The 23,798-nt window shown below is 37.5% G+C and overlaps 1 protein-coding gene across 1 annotated transcript in view; it reads right to left on the bottom strand.

Annotated features, from left to right (window-relative positions):
• Positions 1–23,798, bottom strand: part of LOC126291536 (protein PRRC2A-like) — a 695,341-nt gene that overhangs the window by 37,434 nt on the left and 634,109 nt on the right. The window contains exon 22 of the mRNA XM_049985037.1: positions 20,830–20,959. Within this exon, the coding sequence (XP_049840994.1) occupies positions 20,830–20,959 (130 nt within the window). The remainder of the gene's footprint in view (positions 1–20,829; positions 20,960–23,798) is intronic.

The following is a 23,798-nucleotide window of genomic DNA, read 5'->3' on the forward strand; positions in this document are numbered from 1 at the left end:
ACCTTTGTCAAGTGGTTCTGGCACAACATGTGCTTACTGATTTGACATAGAAGATGTAGACTATGATCATAATTTAGATTAGATTAGTTTTTGTTCCATAGATCCATGCTGAGGAGATCTCCATGGATGTGGACATGTCAATTTTTTAAAGCTGAAATAATAATACTAATAGTATGAATATATTGAATATATACAATACATCATTTGTTTCTATGAAAAAAAAATTCATCGATGGAGTAGAAGGAGTTGGTCACTAGTAAGTCTTTCAGGCTCCTTTTAAACTGATCTTTATTTGTAATAAATTTTTTTATGTTTGCTGGCAAATTATTGAAGATAAGTGTTTCTGAGTAGTGGACCCCTTTTTGAACAAAAGTAAGTGCTTGTGCAGATCATTTTTGTTCCTGGTATTGTAAGTATGAACTGAGCTGTTTGTTGGAAAAAGAGATACATTATTTAGGACAAATCTCATTAAGGAGTAAATATACTGAGAGGCAGTAGTGAGTATATCCAGTTTTTTGAAGAGGTTTCTACAGGACGTCTGTGAATTTACTCCACATATAATACGTATTACATGCTTTTGGACTTTGAAAACTTTTGTTTGACTTGAAGAGTTACCCCAAAATGTTATACCATATGACATTATGGAATGAAAGTAGGCAAAGTATGCAAGCTTTTTCATTTTTATGTCGCCTATGTCTGCTAACACACGAATTGCAAATATAGATTTGTTAAGGCATTTCTGCAGTTTTGTGGTGTGCTCCTCCCAACTGAATTTATTAACAAGTTGTAATCCCAGGAATTTAAGACTGTCAACCTCTTCTATCTGCTCTTCTTTGCAATTTATGCATATGCTGGGCAGAAACTTCTCACAGGTTCTGAATTGCATATAGTGAGTCTTTTCGAAGTTTAATGTCAATGAGTTGGCTTTAAACTGTTTATTAATATTCATGAAAGTATCATTAGCAGATCTTTCTAGAACTACACTTGACATTCTATTTATTGCAATACTTGTGTCATCTGCAAACAAAATGAACTCTGCTTCTGGCAGTGTAACTAATGAGTGATCATAAATGTACACAAGAAAAAGCAATGGCTCAGTTGGATCCTTATGGGACACAACATGTAATCATATATTAAAAATAAAGATTCCAAGACTTACCAAGCGGGAAAGCGCCGGCAGACAGGCACATGAACAAAACACACAAACACACACACAGAATTACAAGCTTTCGCAACTGGCAGTTGCTTCGTCAGGAAGGAAGGCCTCTCCTTCCTTCCTTCCTGACGAAGCAACTGCCAGTTGCGAAAGCTTGTAATTCTGTGTGTGTGTTTGTGTGTTTTGTTCATGTGCCTGTCTGCCGGCGCTTTCCCGCTTGGTAAGTCTTGGAATCTTTATTTTTAATATATTTTTCCCATGTGGAAGTTTCTTTCTGTTTTATTTACAACATGTAATCATGTTGAGATGCCATGATCAGCCTCATTTGAACTCTTCTGTAGGGAGAGTGAACTTGGAGTTGGAATGGGTGCTTAGGACGGATATAGGGTCCCATATTGGTTTGATTCCTGTGGATGCTATTGATAGGAGGGACTGCACTAGGCATGGCCTTCACCTCAATAGGAAAGGGAAGGGAAAACTGTCTGGCTTCATTGCAGAAAATTTAAGGGGGGACACTGTCACAAGTGGTAAAATACCTGTGGTCCAGGTGTCAGAGGGATGCCTTTTTTTAGGATAGGGAAGGGGGATAGAAAACGAGTTTTAAGAGAGATTGGCAGACAGACTCAGTTTGAGAAAATAGATGAACTGGAGTCAGATTTTAGCATACAGCCTCCATTTAAACAATGTTTAACAGAAAGTAATCAGAAACTGCCAGTTCATCTTAGCCAAAGCAATTATAATCCCATTATTATGCAGTATCAGTTATCTTTATTACACCAGAACATTCCGGGACTCAGAAATAAAGTTGATGAACTACTCATTTGTATCAATGAAATGAATTCATCTAACGAAATTGACATAATCTGCCTCTCTGAAGATCAAGTGACCACTGGTATAGATATGTTAGACATTTCAGGATTTAAGCTAGCTTCCTACTTCTGCAGAGTAGATATGGAGGGAGGAGGAGTTGCCACATTTATTAAAAACTGCCATAAATTCAAGAACATTGACATTAATAAATTCTGTTTAGAGCAGCATCTATAAGCATGTGCAACAGAAGTAGAGTTCCATAACAGATCCTATATAATAGTAACTATTTATCGAGCACCTGCAGGAAATTATAATCTATTCATAAATCATCTAGAAGCTCTTTTGGGTTATTTAACAGTAACAAACAAAGAAATTTTGATTGCTGGTGACTTTAATGCAGATTTTCTAATTCAATCTTCCAGTAAACATTTACTGCAGTTAGTAATGTTGTCTTTCAATCTAACTCACACTGTAAACCTTCCAACTAGGATCACTAAATCCTCAAAGACAGCCATTGATAACATTTTATAGACAAATCAAAGGAACAAAATCATATAATAAAACCTGTAATAAATGGACTATCAGATCATGACATGCAGCTCTTTGTTTTAGATGTAAATTCTAAGCAGATTATCAAGACTGCTAAATCTGAGTGCAGGACAGTATTCAATCAACCAAAAATTGAGTGTTTTAGAAAACTGCTCAAAGATATGAACTGGAAAGATGTTTATAGTGCTCATGACATGAATGAAAAAATAACACATTCATGAACAATGTCAGTACCATGTTTGAAAACTGTTTTCCTCTCAAAGTTACTCAAATTAAACAGAAGTCTATAATAAAACCATGGATCACACAAGGAATAAAGATTTCCTGTAAGACAAAAAGGAAAATCTATCTGTCAACCAAGAATAGCTCCAATGCTGATTATTTAGCTAAATACAAGGAATACTGTAAAATATTTAAAAAAAGTAATTCAGACATCTAAACAAATACACTATGAGAAGAAGATAGCAATGTCAAGGAACAAAAAAAACAATATGGGATAGAGTGAAACAGAAGACTGGTAGAACCAGAAAGGAACAGGAGCAAATAGCATTAAGGGTAGATGACACATTAGTAACCGATGGGCATAGTGTGGCAAATCTATTTAACAAGTACTTTATATCTGTTACTGATAGAATGGGATTGTCAGGATCAGTAAATAATGCCCTTGAATATCTGAAACTAGCCTTTACAAATAGCTTCAGGTACATGAATATGTCACTCACATCACCAAAAGAAATAACTTCCATAATCAAATCTTTAAAAACAAAGCATTCTAGTGGTTATGATGAAATATCAACAAAGTTAATTAAGGCATGTTCTTGTGAGTTTAGTACAATTCTAAGTTACTTGTGTAACCAGTCAATTATAACTGGGACATTTCCTGACTGGCTGAAATATGCAGATGTTAAGCCTCTATTCAAGAAAGGGGATAAAGAGATGCCATCAAACTACAGACCGATTTCACTTTTGCCAGCTGTCTCAAAATTTTTAGAAAAAGTTATCTACAGGCAGCTTCTCAACAATCTGACCACAAATAACATATTATCAAGAACACAGTTTGGATTTCTGAAAGGTTCTGTTATCAAAAAGGCTATTTACACCTACAGTGAAAATGTACTTAATTCATTAAATAACAAGTTACAAGCAGCAGGTATTTTCTGTGATTTTTCAAAGGAATTTGATTGTGTAAACAACAACATCCTTTTAAATAAATTAGAATTCTATGGTGTCATGGGCAGTGCTGCAAAATGGTTCAAGTCATACCTTGCTAACAGGAAACAAAGGGTGTCAGTGCAAGGGACTAGTGAATTAAGTCATCAGCCATCATCAGAATGGGAAGAAATTACATGTGGTGTCCCACAAGGATCCATCTTAGGGCCATTGCTTTTTCTTGTCTACATTAATGATCTCTCATCAGTTACACTGCCAGAAGCAGAGTTTGTTTTGTTTGCAGATGACACAAGTATTGCAATAAATAGAATGTCAAGTGTAGTTCTAGAAAGATCTGCTAATGATACTTTCATGAATATTAATAAACAGTTTAAAGCCAACTCATTGACATTAAACTTCGAAAAGACTCACTATATGCAATTCAGAACCTGTGAGAAGTTTCCGCCCAGCATATGCATAAAGTACAAAGAAGAGCAGATAGAAGAGGTTGACAGTCTTAAATTCCTGGGATTACAACTTGATAATAAATTCAGTTGGGAGGAGCACACCACAGAACTGCAGAAATGCCTTAACAAACCTGTATTTGCAATTCGAGTGTTAGCAGACATAGGCGACATAAAAGTGAAAAAGCTTGCATACTTTGCCTACTTTCATTCCATAATGTCATATGGTATAATATTTTGGGGTGACTCTTCAAGTCAAACAAAAGTTTTCAGAGTCCAAAAGTGTGTAATACATATTATTTGTGGAGTAAACTCATGGACGTCTTGTAGAAACCTCTTCAAAGAACTGGGTATACTAACTACTGCCTCTCAGTGTATTTACTCCTTAATGAAATTTGTCCTAAATAATATATCTCTTTTTCCAACAAACAGCTCAGTTCATACATACAATATAAGGAACAAAAATGATCTGCACAAGGACTTAAAAGCACTTACTTTAGTTCAAAAAGGGGTCCACTACTCAGGAACACTTATCTTCAATAATTTGCCAGCAAACATAAAAAATTTAGTTACAAATAGAGATCAGTTTAAAAGGAGCCTGAAAAACTTACTAGTGGCCTACTCCTTCTACTCCATTGATGAATTTTTTAACAGAAACAAATGATGTGTTGTATATATTTATACTATTAGTATTGTTATTTCAGCTTAAAAAAAATTAAAAATAAAAAAAAGGTGACATGTTCCACATCCACGAGGATCTCCTCAACACGGATCTATGGAATGAAATACTAATCTAATCTAATCTCCTTTTGTGCATCTGTAGATGTAGGTACTTGTGAAGAGCAGCAGCACTATTGTTGTTGTTTCAATAAAACTCCTTTATCAGTAAAGCCGTGCTCATCTTGTCCAGACTGATGTTGACTGTCTGTAACAGCAGTGCACACTGATGCTTGTGTTTCAAACCTGCATTGCTGTACCTACACCAGTATAACAGCAAGTCATGACACTAACTCTATAACAACACAAATCCTGCAGCATACAGTACAAACATCAATCTTATAGCCCATATGGTTAACAGTTTTCCATCTACACTATTTCAAGTAATGATTGTTTAATCATAACCAACCTGTTGTATGACATGATGATATGCATTTGAAGTTCTCTACGGCTGTGTGATACCGAATGCGACAGTAGACAATTCAGGTGAAGAGGAGTCCTCCACCTCTAAAAGTTGGACAAGCTAATATAGTGAAAGCAGGCAGTGGCAACAGTGGTAACAGAAGAAATATTTCAACTGATAGACAAAAGAAAAACACATAAAAAAGTATTCAGGGAAAGACAGGACTACAGTAATATATGTCACTTGGGAATGAAATTAATAGGAAACGCTTGGATGCCAAGGCAAAATGGCTCTAGGAAAATGTGAAGAAACTGAAAAAGAAATAGTCATTGGAGGGATTGATTAAGCAATAGAAAAGTCAAAACAACCTTTGGTGAAATTAAAAGCAAGGATGACAATGTTAAGAATGCAATGGGAATTTCTCTGTTAAATCATGAGGAAAAAGTGAGTAGGTGGAATGAGTACATTGGTGGCCTCTATGAGGGGTGGATTTGTCTGATGACATCATACAAGAAAATATGGGAGTCAATATGGAAGATGTAGAGGCTCTAGTATTAGCAAGAATTTAAAAGAGATCTGGAAGACTTGCGATCAAATAAGGCAGGTAATGTTCCATCGGAATTTCTGAAATTGTTGGAGGAAGTGGAAACCAACTGATTGTTACAACTGATGTGTCAAATACATGCGTTTAGAGACATATCATCAGTCTTTTTGGAAAATATCTTCATGAAGACATCAGGTGCAGATAAGTGGGAGAACCATCACACAATCAGCTTAACAGTTCATGTATTCAAGTCACTGACAAGAATAATGTACAAATGAATGGAAAAGGAAACTGAGGATCTGTTAGATGCTTGAGAAAAGGTAACAGTATCAGAGAGACAGTTCTGACATTATGGTTAAGAAAAATCAACACACATTCATAGGATTTGACAATCTAGAAAAAGAATTTGATGGTATAAAATGGTAGATAACATTTGAAATTCTAATAGAAAGAGGAGCCAGATGAAGGAAAAGGTGGGTAATAGACAATATTAAAATAAAAACGAAGAAGGAACAATGAGCATGGAAGACCAAGAACAAAATTCTTGGATTAAAAAGGGTGTATGACAGGGATCATCCCTACAGTCCAATCTGTACACCAAAGAAGCAAGGAAAAATTCATTTAGGGTGAAGGGATATCAATGATAAGATCTGCTGATGGCATTGCTCTCCTCAGTGAATGTGAAGAAATGAACAGTCTAATGAGTACAGAGTAAACTGGAAAAACACTAAGGGAATGAGATGTAGTAGAAATGGGAACAGTGGGAAACTTAAATCAAAACTGGTCATCATGAAGGAGACAAAGTCAAGGAATTGGAAACAAAATTACCAATGATGGACAGAGTGAGGAAGGTACAAAAAGCAGGCTAACACAGGCAAAGAGGGCATTCCTGGCCAAGAGGAATCTACTGGTATCAAATGGAGTCCTTAATTTGGGAAATAAATTTCTGAAAATGTATGTCTGGAGCATAGCATTGTATAGAAGCGAATCACGGACAGTGGGAAAATCAGTACAAAAGAGAACTGGAGTGTTTGAGATATGGTGCTATAGAAGAATTTTGAAAATTAGGTGGACTGATAAGATAAGAATGAGGAAGTGCTATGCAGAACAAATGAAGAATATGGAAAACACTGACAAGAACAAGGGACAGGATGTTAGGACATGTTTTAGGACATCAGTGAACAACTCTCATGGCACTACAGGGTTGTGGACGGTAAAAACAGTAGGTGAAGACAGAAACTGACAGACACCCAACAAATAATTGAGGACATGGGGAGAACATGTTACACTGAGGTGAAGAGGTCAGCATAGTTAATAGACTTCCTTGGGATAGTTTACATCTATCTTCAAGAGTCTGCCATTTCAGTTCCTTCAGTATCTCTGTGACACTCTCCCTCAGATTAAGCAAACCTATGACTTAAATCGAAACAAGGCCCTGGGAGTAGACAACATTCCATTAGAACTACTGATAGCCTTGGAAGAGCCAGCCCTGTCAAAACTCTACCATCTAGTGAGCAAGATGTATGAGACAGGCGAAATATCTTCAGACTTGAAGGAGAATATAATATTTCCAATCCCAAAGAAAGCAGGTGTTGACAGACGTGAAAATTACTGAACTATCAGATTAATAAGTCACAGTTGCAAAATACTAATGCGATTCTTTACAGATGAATTGAAAAACTGGTAGAAACCGACCTCGGGGAAGATCAGTTTGGATTCCGTAGAAATGTTGGAACACGTGAGGCAGTACTGACCCTACGACTTATCTTAGAAGCTAGATTAAGAAAAGGCAAACCTACGTTTCTAGCATTTGTAGACTTAGAGAAAGCTTTTGACAATGTTGTCTGGAACACTCTCTTTCAAATTCTGAAGGTGGCAGGGATAAATTCAGAGAGCAAAAGGCTATTTACAATTTGTACAGAAATCAGATGGCAGTTATAAGAGTTGAGGGGCATGAAAGGGAAGCAGTGGTTGGGAAGGGAGTAAGACAGGGTTGTAGCCTCTCCCCAATGTTATTCAATCTGTATACAGAGCAAGCAGTAAAGGAAACAAAAGAAAAATTCAGAGTAGGAATTAAAACCCATGGAGAAGACATAAAAACTTTGAGGTTCGCTGATGGCATTGTAATTCTGTCAGAGACAGCAGAGGACTTGGAAGAGCAGTTGAATGGAATGGACAGTGTCTTGAAAGGAGGATATAAGATGAATACCAACAGAAGCAAAACGAGGATAATGGAGTGTAGTCAAATTAAATCTGGTGATGTTGAGGGTATTGGATTAGGAAATGAGACACTTAAAGTAGTAAAGGAGTTTTGCTATTTGGGGAGCAAAATAACTGATGATAGTCGAAGTAGAGAGGATATAAAATGTAGACTGGTAATGGCAAGGAAAGCATTTCTGAAGAGGAGAAATTTGTTTACATTGAGTATAGATTTAAGTGTCAGGAAGTCGTTTCTGAAAGTATTTGTATGGAGTGTAGCCATGTATGGAAGTGAAATGTGGACGATAAATAGTTTAGACAAAAAGAGAATAGAAGCTTTCAAAATGTGGTGCTACAGAAGAATGCTGAAGATTGGATGGGTAGCTCACATAACTAATGAGGAGGTATTGAATAGAATTGGGGAGAAGAGAAATTTGTTGTACAACTTGACTAGAAGAAGGGATCGGTTGGTAGGACATATTCTGAGGCATCAAGGGATCACCAAGTTAGTATTGGAGGGCAGCGTGGAGGGTAAAACTGTAGAGGGAGACCGAGAGATGAATACACTAAACAGATTCAGAAGGATGTAGGTTGCAGTAGGTTCTGGTATGGACACCACGCACTTCAGCAATATTCTAGAACCAGTAGTATGAATGATTTTTAAGCAATCTCTTTTGTATACTGACTGCACTTCTTTAATATTCTACCAATAAACTAAAGTCTACCACTGCTTTTACCCATGAATGAACCTATGTGATCATTCCATTTCATATCCCTACAAAGTTTCACTTCCAGATATCTGTATAAGTTGGCTGATTCCAACAATGACTCACTCATATTATAGCCATAGGATACTAATATTTTTCATTTTTTGAAGTGCACAGTTTTGCATTTATGAACTTTTAGAGCAAGCTGACGGTCTCTGCACCAAGTTGAAATATTGTCAAGACCTGACTGAATATTTATGCAACTTCTCTCGGATAGTAATTCATTATACACAACTGCATCATCTGCAAAAAGCCTGATGTTACTATTAATATTGTCAGCAAGATCATTAATATACTGTACAACATGAACACTAAGGGTCTCAATGCTCACCTGAAGTTACTTCTATATCTGACGATCACTCTCCATCCAAGATAACATGTTGTGTCCTCCCTATCAAAAAGTCCTCAATGCAGTCACACATTTCTCTTGATACCCCATATGACCGTACTTTTGACAATAAGCATAGGTGTGGTACTGAGTCAAATGATTTTTGGAAATCAAGAAATACTGCATCTACCTGATTGCCATAATCCAAAGCTTTCATTATATTATACGAGAAAAGTGTGAGTTGGGTTTCACATGATTGATATTTCAAAATCTATACTGGTTGGCATTGAGAATGTCATTCTGTTCAAGATGCCTGGTCACTGATACCAGTTTCAATAGAGACATCCTCAAAAATGTCAGACCTATTTGTTGCGATTAGATCCAACATATTTCCATGATGAGAGGGGTTCCTAACTATCTTTTCTAAGTAGTTTTCAGAGAAGGTATTTGATAAAGTTTCACAGGATGTATTATCACACACCACTAACAAAAGTCTCCACTGATAATTAGAGTATGATTGGGGAACTTATGTTCAAATGAACTGAGGTTTTCTCTGAAGCTTTTGATTACATCAGGAGATGAGTCTGGTGAGCAATAGAAAGATCCAATTACCATTTTATGCCTGCCCCTGACACTGAGTCATATCTAAACAATCTCACATGCTGCTTCAATTTCTATTTGGTAGAATTGAGTTTCTTGTCTAGTGGAACAAATACACCATCTCCATTTCCAATTTGCCTATCTTTCTGATATATACTCAAGTTTTCTGCAAAGATCTCACAGCTATCAATTTCAGGTTTCAACCAGCTTTCTGTAGCTAATAATCTGGGAGCTTCACTGCTTTTCAAGAGTACTTCAAACTCTGGCACTTTGTTGTGAATGCTTTGGCAGAATGTTAATACCTCACCTGTGGGAGGCATTTCTTTCTTTCTTACACTGTACTTCTGTGTTTCCTACAACTATCATTATCTGGATTGGATGGAGACTCACTTAACCTAAAAAGCCCATGTGTGCACCGCACACACCGTGAGCTGCCTGAGTAGCAGCCTCTGATGTGTGATGCACACCTGATCTATTGAGGATGAGCCTACAGTTGCCAACCCTATGGTGCAAGTCCAGGAAGTCACAGCCTAACTTGTCACAGAAGCTCTGAAGTCTATGGTTCAGTCCTTCCATTTGATTCAGAACCAAAGGGCCATTATCAGTTCTGAGGACAGTGCTGCAAATTGTGAGCTTCGTTGAAACTCCACACACAAGGCTGGTCTTCTCAATCTTCTTTGCCAGTCGCTGGAATGACTTAAGAATGACCTCAGATCCCAGACAACAATCTTCATTTGTTCCAACATGCACCACAATCTGCAGCTGATTGCATCCTTTTCCCTCAATGGCTGCTGGAATAGCCTCTTTAACATGTTGAATGATGCCCCAAGGCATACATATTGAGAGTACTGGGTGTACTTTCCTGTCCCTTGCTGCCATTTCCCTTAGTGGTACCATCATTCACTATATGTTTGAACTGCTGACAATTAATAGACCCTACCATTTTGTGTTTGCCTCTCCTTGACACCAGACAATACAGGTTTCTCCAAAAAGGTGGAGTGAGTCCCATTGGCTCAGTTTCAGTTTCAGTGACAGAAGGTGCCCTAAACTTGTTAGGGGGGACTGGTACAACACCCTGAGTCCTTCTTGGCCACATCCACCCTGTACAGAATGCCTAGATCTACCATCAACATGCCACACCCAGTCAAGTGGACAGCTATTGACAGATGCTGCACTTTCTGCAGAGGAGACAGGGTCTACAGGAGAGAACAGTACTTCAGGTACCTCTGCTATAGGTGTCACAGGTACATGGCTCTCAGAGGCTCATCAAACACACTGATTTGCAGCAGCTGCCAATTGTTTGCCAGTAGTCAGGGCAATTTCCAGTTGCTTACAAACATCAACCAACTGATACTGTGTTTGAGAACAGCATTCACAGTGGGGCTGCATTTTGGCTGGTACAAAGTATTACAACACTACTACAACACAGTGAAAAATAACTTTAAATTAAACCTGGTGATTATCTTTTAATATGTTGAGCTAAAAAGTTACTAATTCCCCTTAAGAACTGAAGCAGATAGAATCAGATTTCTGTTATGGCAACACAAAAAGAGTGGTAAAAATTATTAGTTTCCTAAAGCCTTTTGATGTTAATTATAGCTTTTAGCAAACTCAAAAACAGAGTTAATTTACAACAAATGCTGATAATATGTAGGGCTACTCCTCTTTAAGGGAAAACTAGATGTAAAACAATATGTTAGTTACAAAATCTGCTACAGTAACTAAATCACAAATGGCGATTTATTACAAATTACTTGTAGATTATGCAAAGGACAATGGTAGCTTCCAAAAATTATCGTAAATGCAGATTGATTCATGTTGATATATAATGAAATTCAATGTATACTTCGGCTGAACTGTGAACCACAAACGCTAATTTACTATGAATTAAATTACATTTCCAAATCATTCGCACAGCTGACTTATGGGAATATAGTTTAGGAAGTGTCTGAAAATTCTTAAACTACCCCATTCCTCATATAATTGTACAATGAAATTACAGAAACATTGTTTTGAATGAGGATAGGCCTGCTGTCCTCAAAAATTTTATCATAGCAGTTGCAAGTGTTTGAAATGTCACAATATATCACAATACTAGTGCGTATTGAAACAATCAACAAAATATTACACAGAAGAAGTGATTCGAATGGCAAAATATGCGAATCTAGAACTTTAAATCAACACATGACCTTGACCAAGTGGCCTATGTTGGCTTTTATATATAAATAAACCAGTCAGAAGACTGTTGATAAAAAGAATAAAACATCTCAAATGAAAATAATGGTAAGATTCCTCACACTGAGAGTCAGTTTTGATTATTCTGGTGCAGTCTACACACTTAATCACTGTGACACTCAAGGTATCAGTTAATACAGGAGGTATTTCGAAAACAGCTATCCTGATAAAATGTTTAAATCAGAATTATTTAATAACAGTGGCGTTGTGTAATTTAAATGTAAGGTATCTTTTAAGTTTAAAACATTGGGTGATGAAATTTACTTATGAAAGAAAATGAAAATTATTTTCAAAAGATATCTTTAACTACAACTACTATATGCACAAACAAAGTTGACACTCAGTGCGGTGGCTGATGGGAGCTACCATAAGGGCATTTCTCATTTACATTCACTCTCATCAGCCACCATGACGAGTGTCAAATTCTTTTGTACAAATATTGCATCTATACTATGAAAACCTCAGTGGAGTACATGGTAGAGGGTTCATCAAATTTTAACAGTTTTTAGGGCTTTCCTCATCGCATTTGCATATAAATCTTTTCTTTGTGATTTCTGTGGGAGTAAGGGAGTGATATGTAAGGGAGTGTAATAGATCTGTAAATACATCACTTAAAGTTGGCTCTAGAAACTTTTTAAGTAGGTTTTCATGGAACAGTGTGCATCTATCTTCAAGCATCTGCTAGATGAGTTCTTGCAGCAACTTCATGACACTTTCCTGTGGGTAGAACAAACCTGTGATGATTTTTGCTGCCCTTCTCTGTATACATTCAGTATTCAATGTTAGCCCTATTTGGTATGGGTCCCACACACTTGAGCAATATTCTATAATGGGCTGCACCAGTGTTCAGTAAGAATCTCTTTTGTAGACTAATTACATTTTCCTAGTATAAACTGTTATATCCAGATATTTGTATGAGTTGACCAATTTCAGCCATGATTCACTGATGTTGCAGTCATAGGACACTACTTTTTTGTGATGCCCATCTATGGAAAGTCCAATGTTGCTCTTAATATTGTCCAAAAGATCATAAATATATAAAATGGATGGCAAGGGTCCCACCTCACTTTGCTGGGGCACACCTAAAGTTACTTCTACATCTGTTGATGATACTCCATCTGAGATAGCATTGTGTGTTTTACCTACCAAGATTTCTGAGTCCAGTCACAGTCACAATGAAGTGACAGAGGAAAATATTGTCAGTTTTGGTATTTACATAAAGTTTTATTATAATTTGTAACATCAATTTACCAACTGTGTGCTACTTATATTTAAGTACCATATTAAACATTAGTTTGAGTAATTGTATAAAAATAAATTAATGCATTTGGCTTTTGGTGTCAAAATTATAATTAGTTAAAATTTATTTGTTATAAAATAAAAATAGTATTAAATACATTTCAAAAACAATAATTTGTAAAATGCTCCACTGAAGCAATCTGTGCCATAACAATTTTGAAGGTATCAGTGAGTGTAGTCAGTAGAAGCTAGACAATGTAGTTTGTTGCGACAGTTCAGTTCATGAACAAAATATTATTTCATTATTGAAATTAGTAAATAACATTTTTATTGTAACAGTACAACAAACCCATATTAAATACGTCTCACATTTGTACACAGGAGGAAAGGGGATACTGCAGAATGAACTCTGACAATAAAGTTGTTTTTCTGTCATGTGCCATATGACTGGATAATGGTGTGCTGTCAAGTGTTTAATCAAGATGTTGATTATACTTTTCTGCCAATATTTTGACACTCAATCCAGTCTTCAGCTGTTGCATGTTGTACTGTTATGCATACTCACTTGCCTGTACTCCAATGGGGTATGAAGTAATGGGGATTTCAAATTAAATGTCATGGTATTAAGGTTTTCAGCATTTATTGCATTCAACTTACAATTATAAATAATACATCAAATGAAAGATGAAGGCAAATATTTTTTCTTATAAGTGTTGAAGGTGAGCACCATTCATCACATGGCACACATCAAGTTGATAGATGAGTTCTTCTCAACCTTTATCAGGGAGCCCAGACTAACTGCTGCAACAACTGCTACAATCCTATTTCTTAAGTTGGGTAGTTCAGCTGGTAGTGGAGGCACATACACATGATCCTTTATGAAACCCTGTAGGTAAAAATCACATGGCTTGAGGTTGGAGGACACCTGAAATGAGCTCTGCCATCCAGCCCCTTACAACCAATCCAGCACTTAGGTACAATCACATACTGAGTTACGCCAGTGAGGTAGCACACAATGTTTCTGCCTGATAAAGTTCTATGGTTCTGTTTCTTCTAATTGACGAAAGTGCCAGAGTTATAGTGAATCAAGATAAGAAAGGCCCATAAACTTTCCACCAGGAAATAGGCGAAAAAAAAGAAAACATTTACTTTTGGGCATCTCATTGCAATTGTACCATCTTGTGAGGATTTTCTGACCCCCAGATGTGCACATTACATGCATTCACATTTCTACTTAGGTGAAATGCTGATTCATCACTGAAGATGACATGATCCAGAAAATCTTCATTGTCATGCAATAACATTTCGTTTGAAAAGTTGGCATGAAAATCATATCCTATAGGCTTTAAAGCTTGAAACAGTTATGCAAACAAAAATGTGTAAGTACTGTTTCATTTGATGTATCATTTATGATGTTAAGTTGAATGTAATAACTGCTAAAAAGCCTTAAAACCTGAATATTCATTTTGAAACATCCAGTATTATTAGCATTGTGCTGCTGTTTACAGCTGAAGTGAATTCTTGGCACCTGCTGTGATTTTTGATGCTTATTTGTTTTTTGGAGCCCATATTGTTATCCCTGAAATGAAACACACTTTCTAAGTCTTTTCAAACACTAACAGATGAGATTTTAATAAACTGTGTGCCTGATTCCAGGCGTTGAAACTTCCATCCCAGTTTATTATGTTTTCCAACATCTCTGTGTCAAGGAGAAGTACAAGGAATAGCAGCACCACCCCAGACTTAAACAAAGGAAATCAGCCATTGATGAGACCAGTGTCATGGTGTAAACATCAAATTTATGGGATTGTGTATTATGGAGTCTGTAGAAATGAAAATGTCACAAAACCTAATAACCAGAAATTGATGTTTGAATTTAAACAAGACTTAGGATCTGGCTATTTTACTACTCTTATCCATCAGAACTGGGAAAAAATGAGAAAAATGTGGATTTATTGGAATAACAGTGCTGGACATAAGCATTTGAGCTCTGCTATTAATGGCCATGTAAAACTAAAATATCTCAGATTGTGGTTGGTGCCTAAGCAGTGAGTACACACAGCACTTGAGGAAAACTGGATTGATCATCAAGACGTCATGCAGGAAAATGGAACTGACATCTTCATTGAACATTTGAAAACACACCATTAATTTTAATTTTATGCCTAAATCAACAGTACGAGAGATGGATAACACATGCATCACAGTGTGGGAGTGATGTGGCGTGGAAACTTGAAACATACTTCAAAGCTGAAGAACGTGGGACACAAAACTCTAAGTTGCACACAGATTCATCATCAAAGTCTTACAGCACATGGACCAAATACAATTTCATATCTAGTTGTAGTGAAATAGTGCCAGCAATTTGATCAAAGCCACACAGAGGTGGGTGATGCTGATTGGGAAGGAAGGCCATTGACAATGACTGCAGTTGCAATGCCTAGGCAACTGATTCACAGCAATCATAGATATTCCAGTGATGTAGACATTCCCACAGTGATTCCTAAATATGTGCACCAACTGGAATATGCATATCACTGAGCTTCTCAAACAATTAATTTAAGCTACTTTTGATTTTCACAAAATTGCTTCTCTTGAAAACAATTGAATCAATTTCCTGGCATATTTCGCATTTTCACACTCAATAATGGCCTGTGGAATAATCTTCTGGGATAATTCAACACTTAGAAACAAAGTATTCATTGCAAAAAAGTGATCAGTGAGAGTAATAAGTGTTGCTGATCTGTGGTCATTGTGTTGTTACCTCTTCAAGAAGTTTGGCATTTTAACTGACCCTCACAAATCATATATTCACTAATGAAACTTGTCACAAATAAACCATCTCATTTAGAGAAGAATGGCTGTCTATGACACTAGAGGGGGAAATTAACCATTAGTAAAGCTGTCAATGACTTAGAAATGAATTCGACATGTAGCAAAAAAATATTTGATCTTTTCAGAGACAGAGACAGATAGATAGATAGATAGAGAGAGAGAGAGAGAGAGAGAGAGAGAGAGAGAGAGAGAGAGAGGAGAGGAGAGTAGTAGTAGAAGAAGAAGAAAGCAATTAGTTTTTATGTGTAGTGGCATGACTAGGACTAGAAAATAATGTCCTCATTAATGTTAACACTAATTATGCATACCAGTAAACTTCAGTTCATGCCTTCAGACCTTTTTTCCCCTTCTTAAGTCATTAGCATTGCCTGAGGTACAGGCAGGATTACCCAATTACATAGAAACTTGGGATGCTAGTCCAATACCAGACAGCCTCTGCAATTTTGACTGTTTAAGAGGGAGAAGAAAGGGTTGAAGGGATGAACTGAAGTGTGTGTTAGGTAGAGCACTGGACTAGGGTAGTCAAAGCAGCTGTGTTAGCCGTGGTATAATAGTGAACACCTCTGCCTAGTTAGCATGAGACCTGGATTCAAGTTCCAGCTGTCCCACAAATTTTAATTCATTTCTTCAGCTTCTGTCATTATCAAAGATAGAGTCGAGACTCATAAGTGTCAGGTAACATGCAGCCAACAGTGGCCACTTCAGGTGTTAAAGTATAACTTGACTCATCCCTGAAGACTCTCCTTCATGATGAAATTGACAGAACACAATGTGTAAATGAATGAATGGAATCCAGTGGCAGAAAATACAGGGTGACTCAAAATGAATGAACAGATTAATCTTGTAGCGGAGCTGCTGAGTCACAGACAGGCAAAATGAAAAGACTGTCACAAATAAAACATTGGCCAGTAAGGCCTTCATCAATACTAGGTGACAAATGTACACACACACACACACTCTCACAAATGCAGTTTACACACATGACTGCAGTCTCAGGCAGCTGAGGCCACACTGCGAGCAGCAGCACCAGTGCATGATGGGAGTGGCAACTGGGTGGGGGTAAGGAGGAGGCTGGATCAGGCACGAGGAGGGATAGTAGGATAGGGGTGGCAGACAGCGAAGTGCTGCAGGTTAGACAGAGGGGAGAATACATTCCATCCTGGATTTTTAATTGTCGGATTTATCTTGTTTATTACAAACTATGAAACACAGAAACACATTTTGCATGTCTCTGGATAGGGGAAGGTTCAAAGTTTTCTGTTCACACAGACACTATACCTCACATTCTACAGGAGCACCAAGCACTGCTTGAGAAACATAAAAACATTAGTCCATTACTTACACATATTAATCAACAGCTCCCTGTTTACTGAACTGACAGCTTCAACAATTCAGTTTATCAGCTCCTGAAGAGTAGCTGCCATATGTGGGACATAGACTCTGTCTTTTGTAACTCCACAGGAAAAATTGCGAGTCATGATGTCTGATGGCCTTGGATGCCAAAAACAATGAACAAGGTCTTGTTGCTCGCTTATTCCAATACCATGTTATGGGGTGGTGGTGTTAAGATAATGCTGCACCTCAAGGCAAAAGGAGGTGGGGTGCCATCATGCATAAAAATAAAACGATTGGAATCTTCATGAAGTTGAGAAAACAACCAATTTTGCAGCATGTTGAGATATGACATCCTGTCACAGTTTCCTCTGCAGTAAAGTAAGATCCATAAACTTTGTGAACAGAAATAGCACAAAATTCATTCAGTTTTGGTGAGTTTCTTTCATGTTTATCAATGAAACCAGAATTTTGTGATTTTAAAATTTTTACATTATGGCAGTTTACTTTACCTGATAAATGAAATGTCAATTCGTTCACAAAGATAAATCATTCAGAAAAAAAGTGTCCTCTGCCATATCCAAGAGAACTGAAGTGAAAAATGTGTACCTGCTTTTATGGTCACTGGGATGCAATTGCTGCAATAAATGAAACTTGTGAGGCATCATATGCAGGCAAAGTTTCAGAACAGACCACACCATTGTTTGAGGAAGTTGAAGTTCCTGGCCTGCCAATCTTGGGGACTTCCGAGGGCTCCATGTGAACACTTCTTGGATACATTCGAAGTTTTCATCAAATGTGTGTGGCAGACCAATGCTCTTCCCTTTGCATATACATAACGAACTTCCAAGAATTTTGTGTGCCAGTCATAAACCTGCTTGTGCACTGGTGGCTCCTTCCTGAATTGACAGTGGAATGCAAGTTGCCCTTGAAGAATAAATTGACTTCATGCAAATTCCAACATACAAAATGATTTGCATTGTGGTATATTTACCATGTTGCTACAAATAAACCATAGCACAGGTGTGTCAAAACTTTAAACCTTCCTCTATCCAGTGACATTTACAATGTGTTTCTTTGTATGTAATAAACAACTGAAATCAGTTCCTTCTTTTTGAATCACCTGGTCCTGCTGAGTGCTATGTGCCATCTGGATCCTCTCTCCAATACCAACTTCCCTGAACCACATAGATGGGAATTATGTCCACAAAGTACCCTTTGATTTTGCAATCCTTATGGCCTCAACATCTGCTCCCACTTCAGTTCATTAATTTAAATTCACACGCTCCACTCCATAAGCTCCATCTTCCTGTGTTTTGGCTCCTCCTCCAAAGACACTCCTCCACTTAATTGTATGCCACATGCTCACCAATGTCATGTTTCTCTGCAATTGTTCCCTCCCAGCTGTTATCTCCCTTCCCTCCAACCCCCTCCTTCCTTTTATGAAACTGAGACAGTGTAGAGCTTTGTGTGTGTGTGTGTGTGTGTGTGTGTGTGTGTGTGTGTGTGTGTGTGTTTGCGCGTGTGTGTGTGTGTGTGTGTGTGTGTGTGTGTGTGTGTGTGTGTGTGTGTGTGTGCGAACGCATCTTTGAACAAAGATTTTGTCAAAATATTTAACAGCATTTCCAACACTGAAAAGTTTTCAGCAGATTGTACCCAAACAGGACTTGAATCTAGGACTTTTACTTTTGCAGGCAGGTTCTCTACTGACAGAGGTATCTGAGCATGGCTCACAATCTGCCATTGCAGCTTCACATTTGAAGTGCAAAGTCAGTTCAGTCAGCAGAGCACTCTGGTGGAAGTAAAACTGCAATGGCATTTCACAAGTCGTGCTCAGGTAAGTTGGTCAGCAGAGCACTTGTCTGCAAAAGGCCATGTTCAAGTCCCAGTCTGGCACACAGTTTTAATCTGCAGAAAGTTTCAAATGAGTGAACACACTGCTGGAGAGTGAACATTCATTCTGTAAACTTTGGCCTTGTTTATGTGCTTCTTAAGCATTCAGTGCCTCAGTGTTTACCTGCATTACAACCTGATTAAGTGACTTTTTATGTGTTGCATAGTTATCTAAATTGATTTTACAGCTATAAATAGATTTAGTGAAAAATGATTTGTGATAAATTCCCATTCTTCATGGATTTTCTAGCCATTAGGTACTGTACTCATGTTATATATGCCTTATATTCTGCAATGTAACATGTCACTTCTCCCGAAGTTATGTCTTTCACTAGCATTTTTCAAACATATGAATGATTACTGTCATAAAAAGTTTATTTTCGTAATGTAGTAGACAATCTATGGATGGACACAGCATATCTGTAAGCAAGGAAAATAATAAACATCATACCACATTCACAGTATCCCAGGGCTTAGGTGGTTCTTGCCTTGGGGATATAGTGCAGGCCATAGATGAAGAATGGCCATGACAATGCCTATGATGTCACATGGACAAGAGAAAACTTGTTATACAGATACATTCAACTTACATCTGTTAATGAAGACAGAATGTTTTTGGACTTTGTCCACACCAATGTTTTTGTGATGTTCTGCAAAATGTAACACTTTTGTAATGCACAGTTATTGTAAATAGAGTGCAGTATACAAGATGTTGTTGATGAGATGTGTTGCCTTTATTTGAAGAGTTGGATGTTGGACTTGTACTCTTAACTGCCAGCAGTAGCTACAGCACTTTGAGAAAAGAAGTTTAATCAGAAAATTTTGGTGAAAGTGCTGAAATACTGAGGTAAACAAGATTAAATAATAGGAAGTGTTGATTCTCAATCAGACTTTACTTCACCACCAGATATCACAGTAAAGAACCAGAACCAGCAGAACATTGTGGTTCTTGACACATATGTGTCCTTAACATGTTGATTCATAGGCCTGAAACCTCATGATGACTAAAAAAAAAAAAACTAAGCTTACCAGGAGACAGACTGTCTGGCTCAAATTTACCTTCAGAAGGGTGAGAAGAAACAACAAACGTGAATGGAGAGACATTAGAGAGGAAGGGAGGGATGGAGGGAGAACGGAGGACGATTAGTGTTTAATATCCCATTGCCATTGAGACCATTCGAGATGGAGCTCATGCTTAGATTGTTCCAACAATGAGGCAGTAAACTGGCCATGCCCTTTCACAGGAACCATCTCGGCACTTGCCTGAAATCATTTAGGGAAATTACAGAAAACCTAAATCTGGATGGTTGGACATAGACCTCAACCATTCTCCTCTTGAATGTGAGTCCAGTGTAACAACAGTGCTGCTTGGTGGCAGTAACTAACATGCCTCTCCTTTTCAACCTTTATCAGTCATTTATTCATTCATCCTTAGGAAAGAGCAAATACTTGCAAAAACTAGGAATAGATTTTTTCCTGATTTTAAATTTTTGTTGGCAGTAGTTTGAATTTTGCCTCCTGAAGGTAACACTGGCCAACCAATCTGTCTCCTTGCAGTGTTGTAACACACATTAAGACCACACTTTTGATTCAGCAATAGCCAACCTACCTGAGAAATGATGCTACTCCTGTTACTGGTCACATCCAGGTCCATACCAAATGGCTTCATTGGCTTCAGACCATCCGAATAATCACTAGTATCTATCGAATATGAATTGGGAAATTCATAAGAAGAGTCACTGTGGAAACAAAACAATATAAATGAAAATAATTATTAAATTTTCAGTAAAATATTTACAAAATACACATGTAATGAGTGTTAAAATGCAATTCCCTAAGTCTGGTTATAATTTATTATAGCACATGATCTAAACATTTAATGAACAACCCATTACTATTGCATATTTTCTTCCCATTAGTTGTCATTTTACAGTTTTTACAATAACATACTTATATGAATAAACAATTGGAACTTCTGATATTTTATTTTCTTCTGACTTAAAATGTGAGTTCAAGGATAATTTATAACAACAATAATAATAAATAATAATAATAATAATAATAATAATAATAATAACAATAAGAGACAGGGACAGATATTTCATTGTTTTCCTTTATCATATAAAAATGCATTAATTAATGCAAAACATGGTTAAATGACTCAAGCAAGAAATTTCATAAAACAAAAACAATATTAAAATTGCATGAACAACATTGCAGATTTTATGGAAGAATTTCATGATAATTTATTTAATGAAGATTGAGTTAACAACTGTGACATGTAATTTACTGAATTATGGTTTGTGTATAGTAAACTTAGTTGTAAGATAATAAGGATGCAAAGCATCTCCATACACGCTCCAAAGCCACTGTATGGTGTGCTGCAGAGGGTACCTTGTACAACTACTAGTCATTTCCTTTCCTGTCACACTCACAAATAGAACGAGGGAAAAATGAATAACTAAGTGCCTCTGCATCTTGTCTGAATAGTCAGAGTGTGCCATCTTCAATGCCATAGTATTTTAATTTTTTGATGAGTATGTCATGCGACACCGAGTCAAAAGCTTTACTTAGGTCAATAAGTGTTCCAGACATTGATACCCTTTTTTCATACCCTTCATAAACATTCCTTACCAAAGCTTCTACTGCTTTTACAGTTGATAGGTGTGACCTGAAGCCAAACTGTTGTTCAATTAAAATATTGTTGGTTTCAAAATACCTGTATATCTGCTTATGCACACAATTTTCTACTAACTTGGATATGATTGGTACTATTGAAATGGGTCTGTAGTTATTTGGGAGGTTTCTTTCACCTTTTTTATACACAGGCAATGTAACTGTGAGCTTAAGACAGTCGGGGAATATTCCTTCATCAAGTACTCTGTTTGATAGTGAGGGAAGTGGCATTTCAATTTCTTTTGCTAGACATTTAATGATGAGATTACTGAGTCCATAATAATCTTCTGTTTTGGAAATACTTAATTTGTTTATTGACTTGTGAATATCATTTAATGTGATTCGGGTCCAAGTGAACTTTTCACTTCTTGTCTGTTTTGCACAAGTGAGCAATGCTTCTGCATCAGAGGCACAATTGATGGGTGGGGTGGTGATGCTAATTACAAAATATTCATTGAGAATATTGCAGTCAATAGAGATACTCTTTTCTTTATTGGTATTATTTATTTCCCTTTTAATGACAGTCCAGGCCGCTTTACATTTATTTTTAGAGTTTAAAATATATTCGTCATTTGCGCAGCACTTAGCATTTTTTATTTCTAATCTGTAAAGGTTTCTCATTTTAGTGTAATTTTCCTTGTCCCTATCGCTGTTATGAGATTTGTCTTTCATAATCATCAGTAGTATTTTGAGTTTGTTAAGTTGTGGGGTGTACCATTTGTTGGTATTTTGTTGATTATGAGTAATATTACTCTGGTACCTTTTGGTTACCAAGGGGCATGTCATTTCTACTATATGCTTGATCTCTGTCAGGAAAATGGAAAAACATTTATTAATTGTTTTCTTGTTATCCATTACATGAGTCCAATCCATTTCTTTTAACTGGTTTATCATTTTTTTTACATTGGATTCACCTAGAATTCTATATGTCACTTCTCTCTCTGTAGAACTGAAGGCTATCTTTTCTATTTGAAGCCATAGCCCTGCATGATCTGATATTCCTAATTCTATTACATCACATTGTATGGAGTCTCTTTGTACATTGCTAATTATGTTATCAAGGCATGCTTACAGTCTAGTGGGTTTTTCATCGAGACAGTAATAGTTTAATGACTTCAGAGTGTTAATCATATGAATTACATTTTTTCTCTTTGCCCTTATACCAATGTTAATATCACCTACAATTACAATTCTATGCTGTTTATACACTCCTGGAAATGGAAAAAAGAACACATTGACACCGGTATGTCAGACCCACCATACTTGCTCCGGACACTGCGAGAGGGCTGTACAAGCAATGATCACATGCACGGCACAGCGGACACACGAGGAACCACGGTGTTGGCCGTTGAATGGCGCTAGCTGCGCAGCATTTGTGCACCGCCGCCGTCAGTGTCAGCCAGTTTGCCGTGGCATATGGAGCTCCATCGCAGTCTTTAACACTGGTAGCATGCCGCGACAGCGTGGACGTGAACTGTATGTGCAGTTGACGGACTTTGAGCGAGGGCGTATAGTGGGCATGCGGGAGGCCGCGTGGACGTACCGCCGAATTGCTCAACATGTGGGACGTGAGGTCTCCACAGTACATCGATGTTGTCGCCAGTGGCCCGCGGAAGGTGCACGTGCCCGTCGATCTGGGACTGGACCACAGCGACGCACGGATGCACGCCAAGACCGTAGGATCCTACGCAGTGCCGTAGGGGACCGCACCGCCACTTCCCAGCAAATTAGGGACACTGTTGCTCCTGGGGTATTGGCGAGGACCATTCGCAACCGTCTCCATGAAGCTGGGCTACAGTCCCGCACACCGTTAGGCCGTCTTCCGCTCACGCCCCAACATCGTGCAGCCCACCTCCAGTGATTTCATGACAGGTGTGAATGGAGGGATGAATGGAGACGTGT

The sequence above is a fragment of the Schistocerca gregaria genome, chromosome 9, assembly GCF_023897955.1.
Source record: "Schistocerca gregaria isolate iqSchGreg1 chromosome 9, iqSchGreg1.2, whole genome shotgun sequence".
NCBI classification, from domain to species: Eukaryota; Metazoa; Arthropoda; class Insecta; order Orthoptera; family Acrididae; genus Schistocerca; species Schistocerca gregaria.